Source organism: Danio aesculapii, chromosome 7 (genome assembly GCF_903798145.1).
Source record: "Danio aesculapii chromosome 7, fDanAes4.1, whole genome shotgun sequence".
NCBI lineage: Eukaryota > Metazoa > Chordata > Actinopteri > Cypriniformes > Danionidae > Danio > Danio aesculapii.
This window is the reverse complement of record NC_079441.1, coordinates 71,412,968-71,434,395: the sequence shown is the minus strand read 5'-3', so window position 1 is coordinate 71,434,395 and position 21,428 is coordinate 71,412,968. Positions and strand designations below refer to the sequence as shown.

General features: G+C 36.3%; 1 protein-coding gene across 1 annotated transcript; it reads right to left on the bottom strand.

Annotated features, from left to right (window-relative positions):
- Nucleotides 1–2,700: 2,700 nt before the first annotated feature.
- ywhae2 (tyrosine 3-monooxygenase/tryptophan 5-monooxygenase activation protein, epsilon polypeptide 2) lies at nucleotides 2,701–20,080 on the bottom strand. The gene is made up of 6 exons (XM_056462466.1): nucleotides 19,836–20,080; nucleotides 17,795–17,994; nucleotides 15,992–16,098; nucleotides 14,029–14,235; nucleotides 12,058–12,194; nucleotides 2,701–8,065 (listed from the first exon to the last, which is right to left on the bottom strand). The coding sequence occupies exons 1-6, from the start codon at nucleotides 19,897–19,899 to the stop codon at nucleotides 8,013–8,015; spliced, it is 768 nt and encodes a 255-aa protein (XP_056318441.1). The 5' UTR covers nucleotides 19,900–20,080; the 3' UTR covers nucleotides 2,701–8,012.
- Between the last annotated feature and the right edge of the window lie 1,348 nt (nucleotides 20,081–21,428).

Here is a 21,428-nt window from a genome sequence, read left to right as displayed (position 1 = left end):
CACGGCACACCAGACACTCTCTGTAGCGCGGCAGAAACATGAAGTGTCCCGAATCGTCACGCCACACATTTTTGAATTCTCAGTTGGTGTTGATTGTACGGTCTCTACAGATTTGGTAAGTGAGCGATCAGTGGTCTTTGTTTGTTTATTCAGAGGCAAAGTTAGCTCGTATCGTCAGCAGTATTCTTTCAGTGTTTAAAGACAGACCTTAGTCAAAATGATTGAGTTACTCAGTTTACAGGACGCTAATATCACTACAATATTATAGACTGAAAGATCCGCTGTAAATGCTGCTCTCTGAGTGTAAACATGTAAACACCGCAATCAAACGATTACCGTAGTGTAGGATTTTTTTGCCGAATTTTGTGACAGGATAGTCTATATACACACGGCTTTCTTACGCTACCTACCGAGTCCATCTAAGTTACAGAGAAATGCAGAGGCTTTTATTTTCCTCTTAAACGACGTGCGGTATCAAATATTCCACAGTCACTGTCTTTCTCCCCTGCCTCTGTGTTTTTGCTTTACCTCAGTGAAAATCAGCGCGTGCCCAAACGGAAATTCCTATTTTTATGCAAACCCTTCCCTCTTTCCCTCCCCCGACACTCCCACCTAAACAGAGTTAGACACACCCACTTTCCTGACTTTTTCCAAACTAGAGGTGTGAAAACACCCTGCTGAGACGGGGGTTTCGTGGCCCTTTAAAAGATGATCAAAGCCTACAATAGAAGTAATTGTCTAAGTTTCAAGTCTGGAAAATGTGATACAGAGAGTATATCTGCGTTTAAAGGGGCAGTTCACACAAACATTTAAATATTGTCATTATTTGTACACTACCTGACAAAAAACTCTTACTGTTGATCTCAGTTGTAAGAGCAATAAATAATAACTTAAGTTCTAGTTGATCATTTGGAAAAGTGTCAGAAGGTGGATTTTTCTGATGAATCATCTGTTGAACTGCATCCCAATCATCACCAATACTGCAGAAGACCTACTGGAACCCACATGGAGCCAAGATTCTCATAGAAAACAGTTAAGTTTGGTGAAGGAAAAATCATGGTTTGGGGTTACATTCAGTATAGGGGCGTGTGAGAGATCTGCAGAGTGGATGATCAACATCAACAGCCTGAGGTATCAAGACATTTGTGCTGCCCATTACATTACAAACCACAGGAGAGGGCAAATTCTCCAGCAGGATAGCGCTCCTTCTCATACTTTAGCCTCCACATCAAAACTCCTGAAAGCAAAGAAGGTCAAGGTGCTCCAGGATTGGCCAGCCCAGTCACCAGACATGAACATTATAGAGCATGTCTGGGGTAAGATGAAGTAGGGGGCATTGAAGATGAATCCAAAGAATCTTGATGAACTCTGGGAGTCCTGCAAGAAGGCTTTCTTTGCCATTCCAGATGACTTTATTAATCAGTGATTTGAGTCAGTGCAGAGATGTATGGATGCAGTCCTCCAAGCTCATGATGGAGTCAGACACAATATTCATTCTGTTTCCACTGCAGCATGAGCACATATTCTATACTGGACATTATTGAAGGTTCAGTGATGAGACTTTTGTCTGAGCAGAGTCAGACCTTACTGTCCTAATGAATAATTCATAATCAAGACATGATCAGATTTTATTTTGGTCAAATCAGCGTCATCTAGCGTAATCATATAAGCCACTTCTGATACCAAATTATCAACTAGAAGTCAAGTTATTATTTGCTGTTCCTAAAACTTGGAAAGACGACAAGACTTTTGTCAGGTGGTGTGTGCGCGTGCGTGTGTGTATGTGTATATATAAATGTATGTTTTCCCATCTTTCTTCTGTTGAATGCAAGGAAAAATATACTGAAAAGCAGCCACCATTGTATTTTTATGTCTACTTTGCATGTCAATGGCTGCTTTTCCCAAACATTCTTCAAAATATCTTGTTTTGTGTTCAACAGAAGAGACTCAAAGTTTAGAACCATTTACTATTACGATCATCAGTGTGTCCAGTCATTTTGACTGTGGTAAATAACTGCATGAAGAGTAAAAGCAGGGTGAATGTAGTGTTTTATTGGGTTTATTGATTGTTTGGATGGTGGAGTCATGCGGGGTCTCCATGTGAAGACTGATGTTGGTCAGCTTCAGGCAGAAAGAGCAAGAGTACAAATCAGACTGACATGAAGAAACAGAGAGAGAGAGAATCCATGAAGAAGAGAGAAGACACGCACAATCCTGATAATACTTTACAGTACCATCTCAGTTGAGTAACACTGTATTTTGACAGTCAGTTTTGAACATTCTGTTGACAACAAGATGCACCTACAGACATCATTTACATTATTAGGGCTGCACTATGTATTGTAATATTATCGTTAATAATAGTATATGCAATATGTGTGATAAATTACATTTTATCCATTGGTTATCTAAATTTGACCAATCAGTTGGGGCCTTGCTATCTTTAGCCCCGCCTCCCCAGTAGTAGCTGTTCTGCTATTGGCTGGAGCAACACAAAGCTGAACCCAGAGCTGAAAATAAACATGTGGGCGGAGTCAATAGAGGAAAATGACAACAGCCAATCAGAGTCTGGGAATATCTGCTGAGGTTTTCACTCATTCACAGGGTTTTAAAGACAGTTCTTTAATCTGAAGATTCATTTTTACCTGCTTATTTTAATGTCATTATATCCATTTAAAAACAAAGCCACTACAAATAGCATTTTTCAAGGGAAGGATTATATTGTAAGAACTATTGCTATCACAATACTCAACAACACTGTATATTTCTACAGTATAGTGCAGTCTTAAGTAAAATGTCTGCTTAAAGGGACAGTTCACCCTTATATTTTAACACAGTCATCATTTCCTCATCCTCCGCTTGTTCATACCCATTTAATTTTTTCATCTATTGAACACAATAGCAGATATTCTGAAGCATGGACAGCACATAAATGAACAGCCATTGACTTCAGTAGTATTTTTGTTCCTGCTATAGATGTCAACGGCTGCTTTTCATCCCAAACATTCTTCAAAATATCTTGTTTTTTTTCTGTGTTTAATAGATAAAAGGATCCCAGAACCACTTGAGTTGATCAAATTAGTCAAATTTAATTTTCTGGGGTGAACCGTCCCTTTAATTTCGGCATTAACATCTTCCAATAGCCATTATACATAAGAGACTTTCCAAGCATTCAAACCCTACCAGTCTACTTTTACTGTAGTAAGAGTCTGTAGATGCAAAGTCAACAGAATGTGTCAAACAGCCATCAAAACCAAGTGAAAGCCTCATTTGTTATCATCAGTTAATGCAGTTAACTAACAAGACACAGCAATGAGCAAAGCATGTGCTAATATTTCATTTCACAGCGTCTTGGTTACGTTGCATGTGTTTAACATCATTACAAGCAATGGTAACACTATTTTAAGGTGTCTTTGTTTCACATTGCATGTACTTACTATAGTAATTATGCATAATTACATGCATCTAACCCTAAACACTGCACATTCTAGCCCTGACCATATAGTGAGTACACTAATTAATATCACTCAGTAGTCAAATTAATAGTTACACGATAATCTGATCATAACCTACTAATCGTAAGTTGTTAAAGTAATCAGTACTTGTGTAAGTACACCATAAAGACACTAAAATAAATGGCAAAACTGCACAATAAAAGCCTCATTAGTTAATAATGAAAGATACATTAAAGTAGGGCTGCACAATATATCGCTTCAGCATCGATATCACAATCTCCAATATTCACATCGCAGGACGTCGAGCAATTTCAAGTGATTTTGAAGACTCAAGAAATTGCGTTGGCCATTTTAACAGACTATTTATTAAAGTAATTATTTATATAATGAAGGCTGCGTTATTTTACATTCGATAACTGAATTTCTGTGCCTAAATACTGTCAATGACTCTGGAATACATGAGACATCGTGTAGTTTTGAATGGGGATAAGTGTTACGGTCAATATACAAATGAAGCCCCGCCTTCTATTACAGGAGCCAATCATCGATTGATTTAGACTGACGATTCTCCAGGGGAGGGGCTCGAAACAGACTTGAGTTTCTGAAGATTTCTGTGATTTGAACATTTAGAAATGAAACTATAGGATGGTCTGTTTCATTTTATTGATGATCCCTAATATGAAGTTAATCAGGAGCTTGACGAGCACTTGTGGAGAATTTGATGTTTCCCCATTCAGACGGAATGCCTGAGCATACTGCTGGTTCAAAGATGTCCGCTGAGTGAAACGACTTGCCTTAAAGAGACTTTGAAAGCATAAAGAGCTGTTTATTTCATTTTTATTTTGTTCTGTTGATTTCATCTGTGCTTTCATTAATTTTGTTTTGTATATATACACACTAGGGTTACACAATATATCGTTTCAGCATCGATATCTCAATGTGTGCATCTGCAATGTCGAATCGTGATATAGTTGACTACACACATTGAAAACACACATTACTGTGGAGTAATCGCAAAGTTCAACCATAAAGTTACCAAAAGAAATGGGTTCTTTTAAGGTCTGTGTGAGCATTTCAATCCAGTTTAAAGCATTCATGAACAAGAAACTTTCATTTTTGTAATTTAAATAAAAATTGTATTGTATTCATGCACAGTATTTAAACACGATAAAAATGATTCAGTGTCATTTTACATTATTCAAGTTGTGTATTTAAATACTACTAGACTCCCAGAAAACCCTAGGGCATTTATTGAATTCTTAACTTTACTGCTTTGCTGTATTTATCGTGATTGGTTTATTACATTTGATGCACATATGCTCTATCTAAATCAATCTAAAATCATCAATACTTCGCAAATAGAGCCATTTAACTCATCTGGTAAAATCATATTCAACAACATGTATCGCAAAGAAATTGAATATCGCAATGCGAGTTTCTTCCAATATCGTGCAGCTCTAACATATGCACATTTCTGTATACTTCTGTAATAAAACGATTCACTCCAACAAACATCATCCCAATCAATGTAAAAGGATGAGTTCTTCCAAATGGAGACATCTTGTGAAATAATATTGTTAATGACAGATTGCACGCATATGTCTCAAACATAATAATACAACTTCAGAGTTATGAACAGTTGTATTCTGATGTCATCACTTTACTGTGCATTAATGACCAGGGCAAATTTAAAGTCTGTTCAAGTCCATTATTCAAAGTCTATTCAATATTTAGCATTTTAACCATTTGCGTTTTAACAGTAGACCTACACACAATATTATTGTTGTTTTACCATAAGTCTGAGAAGTAACAATAATAACAGCCTACTCATATTCACCTTTATTTTACATCTACAGAATCGTCAGAAAATGTACTTGAATAGAATGCAATTTATTTTATTTTTGCACCTTTACTTAAATTTTCCTTAATTTTGTTAATTTCTTAAAGAACAACAAAAAGAAACAAAAGAAACACATTGAAAACTTGGTCATTTACTTGGTAATTTTTTTAATAGCTCTTTTATTTGCATTTCATTTTAATTTTTTATCCAAATATCGTGATACACATTGTATCGTGAGCTGAGTGTATCATTACACCCCTAGAAATTATATTCGCTTTTCCAATATTGTGCATCCCTATTTCATGCAGATCCACTCGCCTAAAGCTATTCATTCTTCTCCAACAGTTACTCAATGAGAAATGATATTGATATCATTATATACTAAATACTGCAATGTCAGTCGTTTCCAATATCGTGCAGCCCTACATTAAAGTATATTAATCTTAATTGGCGTCAGGTAATATAAACACAACTGACCACTGCAAGCTAACGTTCATTAAATAGAAGTGTTAAATAAATGTTGAAAGTAATATTCAATAAGAGGAGTAATAAATGAATTTCATTGTTAAGTGATGCAGGTCATGTTAACAAATGGAACCAGATATTTTACAGCATTTATTCAGACTCTCTTCATTGAAGCTCACAGTGCATTAACTAACATTAACTCATGATTATTTTACAATCAGATCACCAGTTCGTGTATTTTCCAACATAATACTTATTCAGATTTAATCAATCATAGTTCAACCTTAAATAAAGCATTATTAAAATCCAAAGTTGTGCTTGTTAACATTAATTAATGCACTGAATTAACATGAATGACTTTATTTTAATTAACTAACATTAACGAAGATGAATAAACACTGTAATTAATGTATTGTTCATGTTAATAAACACATTAAACTAAAATCTTATTTACCCGTCTGCACATTTTTCAAAATAGCATTAAGATAAATTCATAAATTATTTATAAGCATCGCTCATTGCTAGTTAATGTTAGATAATGCACTAAACTACAGATATGACAAACAAGAAACCTTATTAGCCATGTTTCCATCCAAAGATGCTAATTAAATGTATGTGCAAACTGGAATACTGCATAAAACATGTTCGAAATTTCCATCTAATCAGTCAAAGAGAGCAAATTCGTCACTTCCTGATGAAATGGCGGCAAATGCATTTTTATACGCCGTTTATTCAACGCAATAATCCAAAATGTGCATCAAAACAACTGGATGGAAACATAGCTGCTGAAAAACATGAGCGAAATCCTCATCTAGACGTTGCGCTTCATATTCCACTGAAGAAAAACCACGAATGCATCTGTTTGTATGAGAAACGTCTTGGTTTTAACGACACACAGTCATTCTCGAAGACGAACACAGGAGAGCTTTATGGCTTGATAGCATTATTTCTGCAGCAGCCTTTGAGTAAGAGTGAGGCCGGGGTTGCGTTCGTTTCTCAAAAGCGTTAAAAGCCAGCCACTGAAACACAGACTGAGAAATCCATGGCTTTAAAACAGACATTTCTGCCACATACGGCGTATGTTTCTACTCTCCGCCATCCTGTCAGACAAATAAACCTCTGATAACGTTCACTAATCTCAACCCAAACCAGCAGATCAACACTGAGAAACAAACGAGCAAAGCGGACATCAGAAAGCAGATTCTCAAGGGAGCAAACAGGTAGTAAAAGCCAAACATTTCTGCTCCTTTCTAGCATAATATATAAAGATCCAAGTGTAAAGTTAATAATAATAATAAAAAAAAGTTAAGATTAAAAAAATAAAACCAACTAAAAATATACAGTATCAGTCAAAAGGTTTGGAATAATTCAATCATATTAGTGAATCATCTCTTATGCTCGGCAAGGCATTCATTCGATTAAAAATGCAGTAAAAGCTCAATATTTTGAAGATAGCACAATATTGTAGGATACAACAAGCAATTTAAATCATGGTTTTTCTATTTTAATGTATTTTAAAACATTTCTGTAATACAAATATTTAATTAATTCATTAGGAAATTCATTAAAACAATTTCAGCATTGTTATTTAAGTCAAAACATCCTTCAGAAATCGATCTATAATGTATATAAGAATAAAAAATATCATCATCAACGGTGAAAACTGGTCATTTCACATTAGGCTGATCTAAAAACAAAACTATAAATGTCTTTAAAAATATAAGACAAATGCTATAATCACTATTTTTCAGCAAACACAAATAAAAACGTAATTCATTTGCAAATAAAACTAAGAAACTCAGTTTCCACCAAACTATGAGGCAACATTATACATTTGAGGAGCTATCATGAATAAATGTGCATAAATCAGTGTATTAAAATAGTTTCTGAAGGATCAAGTGACTAAATAATAGAGTAATGATGCTAAAATAGCTTTTTAATCACACACTTCAATAGATAGAGTAAGAAAACATGATTTTACATGATAATAATTTCACTATTTGGTTTTTTTTACTGCATTTTTCATCAAACAAAAGAGCAGAAGAGACGTATCGTTTCGCAAACATTCTTCCAAACTAGCGTAGATGGTCAGAGAAGTGAGAGAAGGATAGGATAAAAGAAAGAAAAGCAGAAGGAGAGAGAGAGATGAAGAGATGGAGAAACAGCGCTGAGCATCTGAACTCTCCCTGAGCAGAGATGAAGGAGAAACAAACGGACAGACAGAAGGGTTGAGCATGGGAACGCTGAATCTCTCACTGCTTTTCTTCTTCAGCATCTGGTGGTGCTGTTTTACTCTGTTCTTCACCTGAAAAACAAAAACGAGTGGCGTTAACGGTTTAATTCACACACTGAAAAATACACTTCACATCATTTCAGTTGGTAACACTTTAGGTAAAGGGGTGTTTGGTGAAACCTCTATAATCAAGACATCACGCATGTTGTGAATGTGATTTTATCAATGCTACATTTTACTTGCTATTTAACTGCTATCAAGTGTCATTCGCTCAGTTATGGCATTTAAATGCAAAGATGGCATTGTTTTTAGGACAACTTGACATAAGTAAATACAGTAAAAGTCAAAATTATTCCCCCTCCTATTTCCCCCCAATATATCCCAAATGATGTTTAACTGAGCAAGGAATTTGTCACAGTATTTGCTATAATATTTTTTCTTCTGGAGAAAGTCTTTTCGGCAAGAATAAAATCAGTTTTTAATTTATTAAACCATTTTAAAGTGAATATTATTAGCCCTCTTAAGCAATATTAGTTTTGGGTTGTCTAAAGAAGAAACCACTGTTATACAAGGACTTGCCTAATTACTCTAACTTGCCTAATTAACCTAGTTAAGCCTTTAAATGTCACTTTAAGCTGAACACTAGAGTCTTTAAAAATATCTAGTCTAATATTATTTACTGTCATCATGGCGAAGATAAAATAAATCAGTTATTAGAGATGAGTTATTAAAATATTATGTTTAGAAATGTGTTGAAAAAAATCTGCTTTCTGTTAAACAGAAATTGGGGGAAAAAATAAACAGGGAGGCTAATAATTCTGACCTCAACTTAGAGCTGCACAATTAATCGAAAAAAGATCGCGATCTCGATTCGACCCCCTAGACCAGGGGTCACCAAACTGGTTCCTGGAGGGCTGGTGTATTGCAGATTTTAGCTCCAACCCTAATCAAACACACCTGAAAAAGCTAATCAAGGTCTTACTAAGTATACTTTAGTGAACCGAACCTGCATAGGCTGTGAATAACAGGTAATAAAGTTGTAAATAATCTTCAGTTTGTGGCACAGAGTAATCGTTTGAGAGCTGCGCGTGAAGTATGAACAGCACTTAGCTGTGAAAATGAAACAGAGCACATCATTTAATGATCATATCGCTATTTAGAGTTATGATTGCGACAAGCGTTTGATCTGTTTTTACTTTCATAGCGAACACACAGTTGTGCATGAAAATAAATATTTACAGTGTCAGAATAACTACTCTAGCCTATATAATGTTAATTTTACCAGGGAATTAAATGATCTAATAATGTTGTCAATGACAGATTGCAAGCATATATCTCAAACATAATTCAACATCAGAATTATTATAAGTAGAATAGAATTTATAGACACCAGTAGACCTTCACATAATATTATTATTGTTGTTTTACCATATGTTTGAGAAAAAAAACAATAATTGCCGACTCATATTAAGCTTTACTTTACATCTACAGAATCGTGAGAAATCTTTATTTTAAGCAAAAAATAAATAAAATAAATAAAAATCGTGATTCTCATTTTAGCCAGAATCGTGCAGCTCTACTTCAACTGTTTATCACAACCTGTTTTGTTTTTCATATTACAACAGGGTTAGGAAAGACAACAACGCTTGTCATAAACCTCTAAGTAAGTATCAGACATTAATGTACAATCAATTATTCCTTCCTTAGGCCAACTTCTGGCAGAATACCTTTCCCCTAATTTTATAATGACATTATTTTTGAAAACATTAAACAATATCTGCTCATTACAGAGGTTTTGTTCAATCCTCATGCAACAAACCATATGCAGAGAAACAAATGTTAATATTAGTAACTAACAGACAGCTGGGTGAGGGGGAAAAAGCATCTTGTGAAAGGTGTGTGTGTGTGTGTGTGTGTGTGTGTGTGTGTGTGAATAGTACAGCTTCAGATGTGGCACATTAGCAGACAGTGAAGGATGAAACTGTATTTGAATTCTTATTATTTTGTATTTTATTTCTTGTGCTCTTGCGGTAGTGTTGTGAAAAAGGGAAAAACCCATTTGCGAGCGAGTGCCATGCAGAGTGAATGAAGAGAGAAACACAGCACTGGAGACTTACAGAGAAACGTAGGAGCTTTTAGCATCACAAGTCTGGAGAGATGATTAGAGAGGTTAGAGAAGAGCTTACACACAAGTCAATCGGGGATTAGATTATTAAAGATGCTGTATGGCAGTTTTTGACTCTTTTAAAGCATAAAAATACCATACTATGTTTGCAGATATTCAGAAACATGCTCAGTGAACATAGCATGCTCAGTGAACAGATATTCTGCTTTGAACGTGTGTTCTCCGTGCCGGAATGTCTGTCTTTGTTTTGGTCATTTTAACCCGCCCAATGCCAGTTTAGCCAATTATATTTCAGCACTGAAATTTGGCTGTTTGCACCAGACGAAACACGACAGAAATGTAAATACAGGCATTCAGAAGCACAGAATATGCACTCACTCATGATATGGTAAGATTTATAATCTAATTAATACATATTAACCCTCTTTAACATTATTAAATGCTGAATCACTGATGTGTGTTCAGTTCTGAAGTTCAATTTCAGACGGTTTATATTATTGTCCAGATCTGAGCTGAACTATCTGCTGCTGCTTTCAGTATATGGCAATAAATGTCATGTAAAATGGCATTCAAACTCACATTGTTAGCATTTAACACTGAATAAAGCACATGAGCTGTACCTGAGGTGATCATTCAGTTTTCTGTTGTTCAGCTGTGAGAAATAGAAGCTGTTTCTGATATATCAATTCGAGGTGTTGGTTAGGACAAAAACTCCTTTTAATATTGAAAATATTCCTTCTATCGGGTGCCGTTGCTTTTATTAAGAGAACGTTAACAGCTAGATGACACAGAGTTGGGTCCTGCGGCTCCCACTGTACAGCAGTGGGAATGCGGACCTCTAATTCGTATTTACGTTTCCCTTCTCGTTCGGTCGAAACCCGAAATACTGCCACACTGCAGAGGTTGTGTTCTTTTTCGAGACCAGGTCACTTGATGCGTGACTCGCCATCTTACCTCACCTCTCTCTCTCTCCTCCACACTGTCCCTTGCTGACAATCACACATACGCATTTTTAGGCATTAAATAAATAATATTTAATACTCGTCTCCTATATAAGTGCATTGTTTTTATGACAGTATAACGGTGTTGAAACTAATACCGTTGCTATTTTTAGATCCCGCAGTATACCATATATTACCGCCCAAGCCTAGTCTGCAGAGCATGTGAGATTACCTGTGGCAGTGTTGTCAGTTCTCGCACACACAGAACGAGCAGTATGAAACGGGTAAAGGAGAGAAGATTTTCCTTTCCACTACTTAATCGCTTGCGGATGTTTGTTTATATTGGGTGGATACAAAAATTTTTTTCAAAAGAGTGTAAAAGGACGATAATAACAAGAAAATAATTAATAAATAAATAAAAATGTCATAAAATATACTTGGGCAGCCTGTTTATGTGTGGGGAGCACTGATGATATAATATTAAATTGGTTTTAGCTTGAATATCTTTTGAAGACAACAATAGGTAACATACCAAAAAATTATAATAATAATTCTGCAGGACATATATTAGCTCCGCCCCTTTATACATAATAAAAAACAACAACAGCTCTGCCAGTGAGAGTGCATCAAATGAAGGGGGCGGGTCATGTCCAATAACAGAGAGCATCTGATTGGTCAGAAGATTTGATGAGAAGCTGAAGCATGAGGTGACGTCAAAAAAAAAATAAAATAAAAAAAATCACTGATCCATGATTTATGCAGATGTGACAAACTGCAAGCTTTGGATGTTTATATCAGGTTTAATAACTACAAAACAGTGTCAAAATTCATGTTTAGGAGCACACAAGCTTATTGTTTTTTAGATGTTAGTATCAGTGTGTTTGTTTTCAGGATATCTATACTTTAATTTCATGGGACCTTTAAAAGCACTTATGAATAAACCCCATAGCTGTGTCAGGAAAGATGATGAATAAAGTCTTGATTTGTGTGTCTCTCACCGTCCCCCTGGATGTCTGATGTCCAGAGCGTCAGGTTGTCCCGCAGCAGCTGCATGATGAGCGTGGAGTCTTTATAACTGTCCTCACTCAGAGTGTCCAGCTCCGCTATCGCATCATCAAACGCTGCCTTCGCCAACCTGATGAAGAGGAGGACAGGACAGTAACACCACACTTTAGTCCACACGTACATGGGTATTTTCATAAACAGTTTTCCCTACTTTCATTTTTTTTTTAAATCTCGGTCCACATGAAAATGCAAAAAACGCATGTCTGATGCATGTTAAGGGCATGCCGAACAAACAGGCGGCAATAATGATGTAATTATAGGATGACAACACAAACGTTTTGGCTTAACGCCTTCCTCAGTGTGTGAAACTAATTTCTCCCTCGACCCTTTTTTTCAAAATGTCCATCACTATACGTCACTAATTAAATACTCCATTATTAAAGGGTCACGAAACACCAATGTAAACATACCCATAAAATGTACATAAACTGTTCCTGAATGAAAGTGAAAGTGCCAAACTGCAGTTAAAGTCGACAAAATAATAACTTGGCAAGTAATTCGATTACTGTCCATGTAAACACAGTCACTGTCTTTTTCCCAAATCAGCGCGTGCTCGAACGTGTTTATGCAAAACCTCCCCTCTTTCCCTCCCCCGACACTCCCACCTAAACAGCTATTATTACCCTCCATGACAACTGTGAGGGGGGTGAATTTTTTTATAACTCATCCATTTCCTTTATTTTAGGATATATTAAGTTTGCATAATTAAGGGCGTGGCCACTTGAGTGACAGCTAGGTCTCGCTGGTCGCCGTCACTTCACCTCAGCTGAATCCGGCAGATTAGCCACTGATCTCGGCATGTTCATCGTATTTTTGTGTTGTTTTATGTGGTTTTACACAGTCAGCTGCCTTTTGGACTTATTTCCTACAATTATCAGATGATATGGGATGCTGTGTGCATTTAATTGTGCTCACAAACCATTAATGTGGCCTCCGTTTCCCATGTGAGTAAAGTTATATACTTTATATATATACCATCTCTATAAATGTGTGTGTTTTATTTAAGATCATTTATCATTTATAATGTTCTTTAGAGCTGTAAAGCACTCCAGAATGTGACAGATTGATTAGCTTTAGGATCTAGAACAGTCATCTGAAGCGTTATCATACAGTGTTATGCTGGAGTTCATCAATAGTCTTGCATTTACTAACACACACTATAATTGAAGTGTTTGGACGTATTTCGGGTTTTCCTCCTGTAGAAAAACGTCATAAGAACAATGTTTAGTGGCTCAATGTGTTACAGCAGTGTTTTTAAAAGTCTAAACACTTTATTGATATAGTGTACAGCCAAGCACATGTGGTCAGAACACAAACGAGTCGCAGGTAATAAAGTATCAAGCGTTTCTCCCAAAGTAAAGTCTGTCTGCCAGGTCTAAGCAAAGTGCCAGCAGGTGTCTGTAGCTCCGCTCACTCTCCGCCTTTTTGCCCTTGTTTGGTATCCCGCCGTGGGTGCGATGACGCGAACAAAATGGCGACGGTTAGCCGCGCCTACTTGTAGCTTCTTTTGCGCTCTTCAGAAACCTATCGGTGACGTCACGGATACTACGTCCATATATTTTACAGTCTATAGAAAACACCCTGCTGAAACAGTGGGTTTAGTTTTTTTTCATTTGTACTTTAAAGACAATTTTGAGCTGAATCCATGGCCTTTGGTGATTTATACAATGGTAGTGAATGGTGACAGGTTTTAGAGATTAAAAATAAACACTTAATAATGAAGAAACACATTCTTTAATGCTCTACTGAACTAAAAAAACATCACCTACATCTCAGATGACCTGTGGGTGAATAAATTAACAGGAAATGTTCATTTTCGGGTGAACTATCCCATTGATGTAGGACAGATGAAGGTTTAACACCAAACATTTCACATTTGAAGTGAGGAGAAAAAGGAGTAGTACCTGCACGCGCGGTCGGGGGAATTGAGGATCTCGTAGTAGAAGACGGAGAAGTTGAGTGCGAGGCCGAGCCTGATGGGATGCGTGGGTGGGAGTTCGGTCATGGCGATGTCACTGGCAGCTTTATACGCCACCAAACTGTTCTCTGCCGCTTCCTTACGGTCGTTACCTGTGGCGAACTCTGCCAGATACCTGTGATAGTCACCTTTCCTGATAACACACACATTCAAAACACACCGATCAGTCATCTTCTCTTTAAAAGGATAGTTCACAAGAAATTTGGTGGTTTTCTCATCCTCCACTTGTTCAAACCTGTTTGAGTTTCTTTCTTCTGCTGAACACAAAAGAAGATATCTTGAAGTATGTTGGAAAAAAGCACCAATTGACTTCCATGTTATTTTCTGATCCAACTATGGATGTCAATGTCTGCTTTTTTCAAAAGATGAATGTTAATAAAAGGTTCAGAACCACTTGAGTGAGTAAATTTGGGTGAAATATCCCCTTTAACCGATGTCCGGACAGTAGGGTAGTACAATAAATCAGTTCAGCATTGATATCGCAATGTGTGTGTCCACAAAAGTCACGCTGCAGGATATGCAATGTTAAGGGATTATAGTTGATCAGCACAACAGCTAAGAATACAAAGTACACTCACTGGCCACTTTATTAGGTACACCTGTTTAATTGCTCATTATTGCAAATTACTAATCAGCCAATCACATTGCAGCAACTCAATGCACTTAGGCATGTAGACATGGTCAAGACGATCTGCTGCAGATCAAAGCGAGCATCAGAATGGGGAAGAAAGGGGATTTAAGTGACTTTGAACATAGTATGGTTGTTGGTGCCAGAGGGGCAGGTCTGAGTATTTCAGAAATTCAGAATACTCTAGGGTTTACAGAGAATGGTCCGACAAAGAGGAAATATCCAGTGAGCGGAAGTTCTGTGGGCGCAAATGCCTTGTTGATGCCAGAGGTCAGAGGAGAATGGCCAGACTGGTTCCAGCTGATAGAAAGGCAACAGTAACTCAAATAAGCACTCGTTACACCCGAGGTCTGCAGAAGAGCATCTCTGAACACACAACACGTCCAACCTTGAGGCGGATGGGCTACAGCAGCAGAAGACCACACCGGGTGCTGCTCCTGTCAGCTCAGAACAGGAAACTGAGGCTACAATTCACACAGGCTCACCAAAACTGGACAATAGAAGATTGGAGAAACGTTGCCTGGTCTGATGAGTCTCCATTTCTGCTGCCACATTCAGATGGTCGGCTCAGAATTTTGCGTCAACAACATGAAAGCATGGATCCATCCTGCCTTGTATCAGCGGTTCAGGCTGGTGGTGGTGGTGTAATGGTGTGGGGGAGATTTTCTTGTCACACTTTTAATTTACTTTTGTAATATTTTTGCTCATTTATTGTTTTATTGATTATTGTGTTGTGACTTTTGGCTTGTTACTGAGCTTTTATGCAAGCTTGCAATTCTGGCTTGGGTTACAGTTTATTTTTGCTTGTAGGTATTGTAGCGCTTTGAGTCTAAGAAAAGCACATAATAAATAAAATATATTATTATTATCTGGTGAAATTGTATTCATATCAAAATAGATGTCATATGTCACAATGTCATATTTTCCAATATCGTGCAGCGCTACCGGACAGTGTGATTCTGCGATTACAGAATTAAATGCAAAATCAAGCAAATGCCACAAAACTCTTGAAATTTGAAAGTAAAACAGAAAAAAATATTTATAAAAGACAGCATGCTCCTATTACAATTCACACGGTACAATTATTCAGAGATTTCTCCAGTAAGCTTTTTTTTTTCAAAACAAGTCAAGTGTACATTTCTAAATCTACCAAGAAAGACAAATGCAATACAATTTGATTTCATCTTGAACACACAGACTCCTAACTCATTGGAAAATGTTCAAAAAGACCTATAAAGGCTTGGATTTGTCAAACACTTACATTTTGTAGTAGAAAACTTTGGATTCTCCGGTGTTGGCTGCAGGAATGAGGTGTTTGTCCAGTACATCCAGTATGTCGTTACAAATAGATTTCAGCTCATTCTCAACCTGCAAAATGTAAGAGGAGATATGGCACAGTAATTATGCTGTCATATACACGCAGATCACATTACATGTTAAGAAAGACCCTGCTCAAAATAACACTGCAGGCCTCACAACTCAGGACAGGATATTTAAAAAAAGAATCATCATATAGGTAGATAAAAATACATCAAACATAAACAGCAATCTTATTTGATGTTAGGTTATTGCCACAACAACATTTATAATAAGCAACATCAATAAACTGAAAATATAGAGACCTTTAAAATTATAAATAAAAAATTGCTAAACCTGGACTAAAACATAAATTTTTTTACTAATTTCATTTGTCCCTTAAAACTAAAATATCACTGATTTAAGAATTAAAGGCATTTTGAATAATTATTTAGTTATTAAATTGTTTTCAAATGGTTGTTTTAATTGTTTAAACTAGCCTAGAGCACCATCTGCTGTTAAAAACTAGTCTAGTGTCATCTACTATTAAAAACTAGCCATCTCCTGTTAAAACCTAGAGCGCCATCTGTTGATAAAAATTTGCCTAGAGGGCCAACTGCTGACAAAAACTAGCCTAGAGCGACGTCTGCTGTTAAGCTGTTAAAAACTAGCCTAGAGCGTCAACTGCTGATAAAAACTTGTCTAGAGGGCCAACTGCAGTCAAAAACTAGCCTAGAGCGACGTCTGCTGTTAAGCTGTTAAAAACTTGTCTAGAGCGCCATCTGCTGATAAAAACTAGCCTAGAGCGCCATCTGCTGTTAAAAACTAGAGCGCCATCTGTTGATAAAAACTTGCCTAGAGGGCCAACTGCTGTCAAAAACTAGCCTAGAGCGACTTCTGCTGTTAAGCTGTTAAAAACTAGCCTAGAGCATCATCTGCTGTTAAAAACTTGTCTAGAGGGCCAACTGCAGTCAAAAACTAGCCTAGAGCGACGTCTGCTGTTAAGCTGTTAAAAACTTGTCTAGAGCGCCATCTGCTGATAAAAACTAGCCTAGAGCGCCATCTGCTGTTAAAAACTAGAGCGCCATCTGTTGATAAAAACTTGCCTAGAGGGCCAACTGCTGTCAAAAACTAGCCTAGAGCGACTTCTGCTGTTAAGCTGTTAAAAACTAGCCTAGAGCATCATCTGCTGTTAAAAACTAGAGCGTCATCTGCTGATAAAAACTTGTCTAAAGCGCCATCTGTTGATAAAAACTTGCCTCAAAAACTAGCCTAGAGCGATGTCTGCTGTTAAGCTGTTAAAAACTAGCCTAGAGCGCCATCTGCTGTTAAAAACTAGAGCGTCATCTGCTGACAAAAACTTGTCTAAAGCGCCATCTGTTGATAAAAACTTGCCTAGAGGGCCAACTGCTGACAAAAACTAGCATAGAGCATCATCTGTTGTTAAAAACTAGAGTGTCATCTGCTGATAAAAACTTATCTAGAGCGCCATCTGCTGTCAAAGACTAGCCTTGAGCGCTGTCTGCTGCTAAAAATTAGCCTAGAGCACCATCTACTTTTTTAATCTAATTATTTTTTAGGGGTTTTTCACCTTGAATTTGGACAGGAAAGTGGAGGTTACAGACAGGAAAATATTGGGTGCAGAGAGATGGAAAGGGTCAGCAAAGGACCTCAAGCTGGGAATCGAACTCGGGTCGCCATGAGCACCATGATGCTATATGTCGGCACTTTTAACCACTAGGGTATTGGCGCGTTCACTCGCTCTCACCGTTTGTCTGTATTCTCGGATCATCTTGAGTTTGTCGGCTCCTCCTTTGCTCTCCTCTTTCTGCTCGATGCTGCTGATGATCCTCCAAGAGGCTCTTCTCGCACCGATCACGTTCTTATACGCCACTGACAACAGGTTTCTCTCCTCTACTGACAGATCCTCATCCTTCCCTGCAACGTTCTTCATCGACTCTACCATTTCTGAAAGAAAAAGACAAGAATAATCATCCTAATGACATGAAAGAATCTCGTCAACAACGATCTGGATTCAAAGAGAAATAAAGTACTCTTCTGCCTTAGTTCATGAATCTATTCCATAGCAACAAGCTAATGTCACAGTCCAGAGGATGAAATAAAGAAACAAGAGTGATTTAAATACAAATTTATTTAGGCACTATATATTAACCCTTTATTAGGTGAAAAACCAAATATGGTATCTTATTGACTAGTTCAAAGGTCTTGTGATTACCCCTAGTAACACTCTATGGCCCTTCCAATGAATATTTCAATGTATTATTAAATACATGTTTTAAAAGGATTTAATATTGCAAATATTATTTCCCAGTGATGGGTTGCAGCTGGAAGAGTATTGGATAGATTGACGGTTCATTCTGCTGTGACCCTTTTAATAAATGGACAAAGCCGAAAAGAAAATGAATGGATAAATGAATTGCTAATGTTTGATCAGCTTGTAGCAAAACCCACTGACTGTTGTCATTCTGTATATCTAAAATATTAGGTCTGCAAGTCTACTATCATCTAAATGATCAAGTATGCATAATTAGACACTACAATTAAGCTCAAATCTGTTCCTTTAACAGGGAATTAAAGGGGACCTATTGTAGCCCTTTTTATAAGAAGTCAAATAAGTCACTGATGTACCTATGTGTGTGTTTATGTGAAGTTTCAGCTCAAAATACCCCACAGATAATGTTTTCTAACTCTCTGAAACTGACCCTTTTAGGCTTTGATTCTAATTGTGGTGTTTTGGTGACTGTCGCTTTAAATGCAAATGAGATCGTGCTCTTATTAAAAGAGGGCGGAGCTACACTGTGTCAGCATAGTGGCAGATTCAAAAACAAGTCTAACTTCCTATGCAAATGAGGAAAAGATGGTCACTAGTGGGCGGGGCTTTCCTCCACTGATGACATACGATGGGAGAATGTCAATCAAAGTGTTTCTGCAGACTGTATTTATCAAGTCTGATTATAAAAACTCAATTAATACATTTTTACTATTAGAAGCTGGTTAAATTCACACACTTCTGCCACATAAGTGTGTTTAAACCCCTTAAACAAGTGTTTTTTCGCATAATAGGTCCCCTTTAAACAGTTTATTAGTCCGTGAATATAATGCACCCACGAAAATGAATTAGAGACACCGCCCTGAAACCGACAAGAGAGCTGATTCATATAGCAACATCATATAAGGTCATATATAGCTCTACTAAATCTGTATGAACGGTTAAAAAAGTAAATAAACAAAAACAGAATGGGAGTATATTAAGAGTAGTTTATGAACCAGGCTACAGAATAACTAGCTTGATTCCGTCTAATCATTTTAACTCCACTCGCCTAATACATGAACTCGATTTGTTTTTATTTAGACTATTTATGAGGTTTAAGATGTCAAATAATCAGCATTAAAGTGAAATAAATTAACTAACGTTAACTAAACTAACGTTAGCCAGCGGCTTCAATCAATCTCAACCAGTTCGCGTAAACTAGCCGTCACAAAAACACACATTCATATGTGATGTACAGTTAGCAATGTGTTCATACACAACATTTACTTCAGCATTATAATCATACGACTCTAATAATAATGCTATAAGCTCTGTGTACAGCAATTCCAGGCCTTTCCAAACAGCAGCTCTGTGGGATTTTTCTTCCCATTTCACGTGCAATGAGAAACACGTGTTTAGTTTTTGTGTGTTCATCCCGCTAATTTAAGTCACACAACAAACATATCATCTTCAAACAGATGTCATACTGCTATAATTAAAACGTGACATTACACAAACAGCAAAAAAATTAACTCACCGTCGTATCTCTCCGCCTGTTCTGCCAGTTTAGCCTGGTAAACCAAATGCTCTCGATCTGCCATGGTTAGCCGGGGATCGGGAGGTGTGGAGCGGGTAAAGGTATGCGGTGACGTCCGTTGGTTCCGACGGATGCAGAAGGTGTGATAGAGTAAATAAATATACTGTTTTAAAGTATTTGATTGTGTTAAAGCAGCAGCTTAAATGTTCGCATTCAACCGGCGACCCTGCTCTAAATATGGCGGCGGAACTCCATCCGGGAAACTTCGACACACAGCAGCAGATCCTGCGCATTTCCTTCGCGACGGACTCGCCTTTTCCACACATATGAAAAAAATACTATAGTAATTTATACCGGGTATACTGTACTACAGTGTTTCTGTATACTATAGTAAAGTACTAAAGTGAATTTAATAAATGCTATGATTAAACAACATCTAACGTTTTAGTAATATAAACAAAATATCTAATACACCTAATAATCTAAAAAACTATATAATACAACTAGTGTATGTATAGTGTATATTATAAAATACTAATGTATTATGAGCCATTTACTATAGTGAAGTACTTGAATTTAATAAATGCTACATTTATTAAAAAAACTATAGTAGTATAAACAAAGTATGTAATACATACGGTTTCTACAACCTATATTAGGCTATCCCACATGAAAAAAATACTATAATAAATACTACATAGCGTTTTTGAACCATACTATAGTAAAGTACTTGAATTTAATAAATGCTATGGTTATACAAAAACTATAGTAGTATAAACAATTTACACATGGTTCTACAACTATATGTTATTACGAGTATATTATACCACATAGAAAAATACTATAGTAAAAACTATGTTTTTGAACCATACTATAGTAAAGTACTTAAATTTAACAAATGCTACGGTTATAACGTTACAGTAATATAAACCAAATATCCAATACATTGAGTTTTCTACAACTAAATAGTATATTTATCCCACATTAAAAATACTATAGTAAATACTAATGTTTTTGAACCATACTATAGTAAAGTACTTGAATTTAATAAATGCTACGGTTATACAACAACTAACGTTATAGTAATATAAACACAATTTACAATACACTAAGATTTCTACAAATATAGAGTAGGCTATATAATCTCGCATGAAAATACTATAGTGTTTCTGAACCATACTATAGTAAAGAATTTAATAAATGCTATAGTTATACAACTAATGTTATAGTCATATAAACACAATATCCAATACATTTAGTTTTCCACAACTATAGAGTATATTATCTCACATAAATAAAACACTATAGTATTTTTGAACCATACTATAGTAAAATACTTTAATTTAATAAATGCCTATTATACAAAAACTATAGCAGATTAAACAAAATATGTAATACAAAAGCTTCCACAACTATATGTTATTACAAGTAAATTATCCCAAATAAAAAAAAATACTGTAGTATTTTATAGTAAATACTAGTGTTTTTGAGCCATACTATAGAAAAGTACTTGAATTAATCTTATAGTCACTATGGTAAAAAACAAATAACTTAGTTTTCTACAGTATATTACTACAATACACCACAGTTTAC

Coding starts and splice junctions, on each gene's coding strand:
- ywhae2 (XM_056462466.1), bottom strand. CDS start 19,899: ATGGCAGATCGAGAGCATTTGGTTTACCAGGCTAAACTGGCAGAACAG. Junction 12,195..14,028: donor TCCCCCGACCGCGCGTGCAG/GTACTACTCCTT, acceptor CCTCTTCATCAG/GTTGGCGAAGGCAGCGTTTG. Junction 8,066..12,057: donor ATCAGACATCCAGGGGGACG/GTGAGAGACACA, acceptor TTTGTTTTTCAG/GTGAAGAACAGAGTAAAACA.